The 5317-nt window shown below is 36.8% G+C and overlaps 1 protein-coding gene across 1 annotated transcript in view; it reads right to left on the bottom strand.

Annotated features, from left to right (window-relative positions):
* LOC107727338 (NACHT, LRR and PYD domains-containing protein 3-like) overlaps nucleotides 1–3041 on the bottom strand; it is an 18571-nt gene extending 15530 nt beyond the window's left edge. The window contains exon 1 of the mRNA XM_016537181.1: nucleotides 2784–3041. Coding sequence (XP_016392667.1) covers nucleotides 2784–3041 — 258 coding nt within the window. The remainder of the gene's footprint in view (nucleotides 1–2783) is intronic.
* Between the last annotated feature and the right edge of the window lie 2276 nt (nucleotides 3042–5317).

The raw sequence follows: 5317 nt of genomic DNA, 5'->3' as shown, positions 1-5317 counted from the left end.
CAGCTCATGAAAAATGGGGGCAAAAACAAAAGTGTTGCGTTTATAATTTTGTTCAGTGTATATATATATACATTTAATAATATATAATAGTTCTATTTTAATGAACTGGACTTCCAGTGAGCACACTGCTTGTTGATGCTGCTTTTGATGAATAGCCTACAGCAAAACTGACTGCACCGATGATAATAGCACCGTTTATTTTTCAACCTCACGTAAAAATTATTAATGGAACAAAAACACATTTTTGCTGTAATAATAACTACGACTTTTTTAAAAGTAGTTTCCTATTAACCAAAGCACGGTCATACATTATTAATGTCTTACTGTCATTATTAGCATTGTTGATAGTGCACACAAAAATAAGGGTAGACCATTTACAGTTCCGAATTAAGTATTAGTCTTATCTGTATGAGCAAAAATAATGGCGTAGGCTACTTCAAGTTGTTTCCATGTTATGAAGAACAAAATGAAGTGATTGCGCTAGCGCCTGCATGCATTAAGCGCGCTTCAGCTTCCACTCTCCACACAAACGCTTAGATATACGCCTAACAGCACAGCTTTATCTATGTTAAATGTTTAAACTAACATTGTAATATGATTTAAGTGTTTTATATCTATAGATTTTATTTTAAGCAAGTCATGATGATTTGAGAAGGTTGAATTGATCAAACGTGATCAACTCAGCTGTCTGCCGCTATCCGCTTGGTCATCACTCAAAAAACAAAAAAAACCAACAACTTGAATTTAACAAAAAAAAATGTTCCAAACATTTTTCTAAGTTAATTAATAATGAAACAATAAGAAATATAACTTTGCAATTAAAAACACACTGAACTATTTTAATCGGACTCGGGCCGAGGATACTGGTAAGCTGTCGGCTAAGGGCCGGCTATAGGGCCTAGGTTTGAGGCCCGTGCAGGGCTCTACCTGATTTCTGCGTTTGGAAATTAATGTTGTGAATCAGGGGTTGTTTTCTAATTAAATGACACAATTCTTAAGTTGTATTGTTGTATTAAGTTGTAAAAAATGGTTTAATTATTATTTAAAAACGTTTTTTAAAAACGTCTGATAAATTTCTTAATTCATGGACATAATTTTCAGCATGTCATGGGCTCTGTATACGGGAATAAATGTGTTAAAAGGCCAGATAATGAATATGTATGACCTGCTGAAATACATCAGCAAATTATTAAATGTAAGTTTCAAGCCTTTCATTTGTGACATTAATGTGACTATAGTGCCAAAATATGTGTTAGAACTAGGCCTAGCCTATAACACTCAACAATAAGCCCCCTTTTCAATCGTTTGATTTTTTTAAGGCATAATGCACACCTCCAAGGAAATTGTGTAGTTTTAATGGTTTTCATAATGACTGTTTAATAACCATAACATGCAGTAAGAGCCTTTGTGTAAATTTAATTCTTTTTTTTCTTCTTTTTTTTTTTTTTTATGCATTAGGCTGCAGTCTACGACGTTTTGAAATTAACCCTCTCTGTAAATGTTCTAATGATTTTTAAGGATGTTATAATGTTATATTATAATGTAAATAAAGCATCAACAGGTGTTAGACCTTGTCTCCTAGACTGCCACCGGGACAAGACCACAGGAACCAGATGAGTCTTCTGCACAATGTGACTTTGCTGCAGCCTGAAATTGAACTGCTGGTTTGTCTGGTCAGAGGAGAACTGGCCCCCGACTGAGCCTGGTTTCTCCCAAGTTTTTTTCTCCATTCTGTCACCGATGGAGTTTTGGTTCCTTGCCGCTGTCGCCTCTGGCTTGCTTAGTTGGGGACACTTCATTTCCAGCGATATTGTTGACTTGATTGCAAATGATTGCAAAGATACTATTTAGACTGAACTGAGCTGGATGATGACATCGCTGAATTCAATGATGAACTGCCTTTAACTGAAAAATTAGTGTTTACTATTGTCATTTTTGCATTATTGACACTATTTTCCTAATTAATGCTGTTCAGTTGCTTTGACACAATCTGTATTGTTAAAAGCGCTATATAAATAAAGGTGACTTGACTTGACTTGACTTGTTATTATTGTTTTATTTCGTTATTTGATCTCAGTTTACAAAACAAAATATCACAATTTCAGTCAGTTGCAAACTTTACATTTGTGCCACCTGGCGGTAGTTTCGTGAACAACTTTAACACGCGACTTACTTGCAGTTAATGCCATGGCCCTGCGGCGGCGGTACACGCGGCAGTAATAGGCATTTTGGTTGTCCACCTACTGTAGCTCCATTGGTGGCAATGGGTCTGCGATGTACTTTGGCTTGCGATGCTTTTGGGAAACGCAGCCCAGGTTAGTTTCCCAGAATAAGTTGCACAGTGACTGAGCTTGAGCTATGGTAAATTTGCTTCATGAAACCAAATTATCTGACAATGAGTCAGACTAACTGAAATAATCCTGGCTTATTTGGTAAACTTGTTTTATGGAACAGGCCTCGAGGCGTAAGAAGTCAGAAGACACTTAAGTTCATTTATGATTTGCAAAGAAATAAAAGCGATCATATTTTTTTCCATTTGCATCCCAGTGACTGACCCTCTCTCTCTCTCTCTCTCTCTCTCACACAGCTCAGGCAGAAGGCAATATGAAATTTAATACATAATAAATACAAATAAATTTAGTACAACTGTGAGCCCCAGTTTGCAACAGACTAAAAGGCTTGATTAAAACTTTTTATACTTTTATATTTTAGTGTAAGTCAAACAGTCACACTGCTAAACAGTTACATGTTACAGCTCACGTTACAGTCACTGTGAATTAAACGTTACCTTGCTTGTGTTTGTTCTCCAGCTGTTCAGCCAGATGATTCTGGTTCATATTTCTCAGGATGCCGACCATTATCTGCACAGCTTCTTCTCCAAAACACGCCACCAGCTTATCCACTGTTTTTAACCTATTTGCGTCCTCCATTTCAGATGTTGATATACACTCATGTTTCTTTAAGTGCCACTGAAATTTCTTCAGATCATCTTTGCCCAACTCCTCCAGTGAGCTCAGAAGCAGATCTTCAACAGACGCCATCGTCCTTCACAAATTCACTGCTGCAGGACAAGAAGAAAATGATCTGAAAGAGAGTTGTGTGTAAATCTGCAAAAATTCAAAGATTAAATAAATGCTTTGAGTTTTGTCTGTACTGAAGTACACAATGTCTCAATGCCATCTGATCTAGTCTAGAATGAATGGCTGCAAGACACTTTTAAATCTGTATACAGTATGTCTGTATTCAATATTCTGATTTTGTCCTTTAAATGAAGGATGTGACACAAAATACAGTTACATTTGAATGCTTTTCACATACAGAAAGCCATTTGCATTCTGAGTCATCACTTCCTTCCATTTTGTGCATATAAGAGTGCATGTACTTTTCATTCTGTGAACAAACAGAAATCATCTTAGATTTAAAAAAAAAAAAAATAGTGTCATAAAAGGCATTTTTCCCCTCAGAATGTGCATACTGTGAGATGGTATTTTAACAACGGTAGGGGTTGAATACTATGAATATGTCCTCCAAAAATGCATTTTAAAGGACAAAAATTCATTTTTCATCCTTTAAAGGATTCATCAGGACATACTGAATGTAATGCAATCTACTGTCAGAAAGATTGTATTTAATTGAGTTAAATTCATATCATTGCAACCACAAAGTCACATTTACCAGTGAGAAACTTGGGATTTTCTTTGAGCCATGAGTCTCTGAGTTCGGTGTTTGTTAATTAAGGAATCATGGTGGTGTAATGCAGGGGACTCCAGCGAGAGCAGTGATTGTATTTCAGACCAAACATGGAATGGAGACTGAGTCTGATCTGGACACACCAGCAGGCACCTGGACTGCTGATTACAGACGAGTGGTTAGACGTTTCCAGATGTTTTGGTGTGGACTAAAAACTCCTAAGAAACTTAGGAGTGCTAGTGTGGACAGAGAGCATTTAGAAACTGCCATATATATCCAGATTAATGTAGATGTAGCCTAAAGTTAATCAAGTGATTAATGAACTACTTGCACAACTACTTCTGCGTTCTACTTAATATTCAGCAAGTGAAAGAGTGTTAAAATCAGCCCAAATATATAGAGCCATGCACATAACATGCAGGGAAAAAAGTAAATCATGCGGATCATTTACCCACCATGATAGCAAGCATCCATTGAAACTATGTTTAATCAGTGGCATTGAATCAACATCACTTTTTCACCAGGCCTGGACTGGTAATCGGGAGCACCGGGAGAGCCCGCTTTTACTTATTATTATTATTTATTATTATTTTATATTTTTGCTTTCCCAATGTACCAAAGTGATCATTAACCGATTTATGATTTATTAATGATTTATTATCGAATGACAAAATCAGAAGTCTTGACTGGCAACGCTGCGCCATACGAATCGGCTCACGTCTGTTCCGCGCTTCCGTCAAACGGTTTCGAACAGAATCAATGTGCGATGCGTGGGACTTGAGGAAGGAAAGGAAGCGGCCAGAAGAAGCAGTGAAAAGTAGCGAAATGACTGACCTGTTCAGGGCTTCAAGTGCAGGTCAGTTTCATCTGTATACGCTACTGTACTTTTGTGTAAGTTGAGTATTAAACTGCTAGCACCTGTTAGGCTATCAGGAGCACCCCATTATTATCATCAGTCAGAGTACTGTGCTAAAGGATCATCATTATCAAAAATATGAGTAACAGCCTCATAATGCAATAGTGTCTTCAGGATTAGGAATTTTCAATAAAGATATTGTACTAGTTTTGACATGTAGGCACTTTAGAAAATGTGTTTTCATATACTTGTATGAAATATAGGTTCGTTAAATCTAGGGTATTTAAGTCATTTTAAGATAAATAACATTCTGTGCTAACAAATTGCAATGAGATGGTTGTTTTGCAACAAGGTGGACCTGTTAGACCTGCTGGTAAAGAAGTGACAGGTACCAGAAAAAAAGGGAGAGACAAAGATGTTGGGGAAAAAGAAGAAAAGGAAAAGGGAAGTGAAGGTACAGTTCAAAAGACTGTTACGGATGTGTCACAGGAAGGCAGACGAAGGCAAAAGGTCCAATTCCAATAATCAGATTTAATTTATACAAGTTGCAAAAACCACAAGAGACACACAACGAAACTTAAAGTAGAACGGACAAAGGCTAAGGAGAGAACTGAGAGTATTTGAAGGGGAGCAAACAAAATAAATAATGAGTTCATTAATCAAACACAGGTGAACGAAATGACAATTAGGAGCCAAAGTAAAACTAGGTCACAGGGGAACAGATAAACTGAAAACACAATGAAAACAGGACAAAAACTAAACATAACCCTA

The sequence above is a fragment of the Sinocyclocheilus rhinocerous genome, unplaced genomic scaffold (assembly GCF_001515625.1).
Source record: "Sinocyclocheilus rhinocerous isolate Xijiao unplaced genomic scaffold, SAMN03320098_v1.1 scaffold4292, whole genome shotgun sequence".
NCBI classification, from domain to species: Eukaryota; Metazoa; Chordata; class Actinopteri; order Cypriniformes; family Cyprinidae; genus Sinocyclocheilus; species Sinocyclocheilus rhinocerous.
Note: the sequence above shows the minus strand (reverse complement) of the source record. Positions and strands in the feature narration are given on the sequence as shown.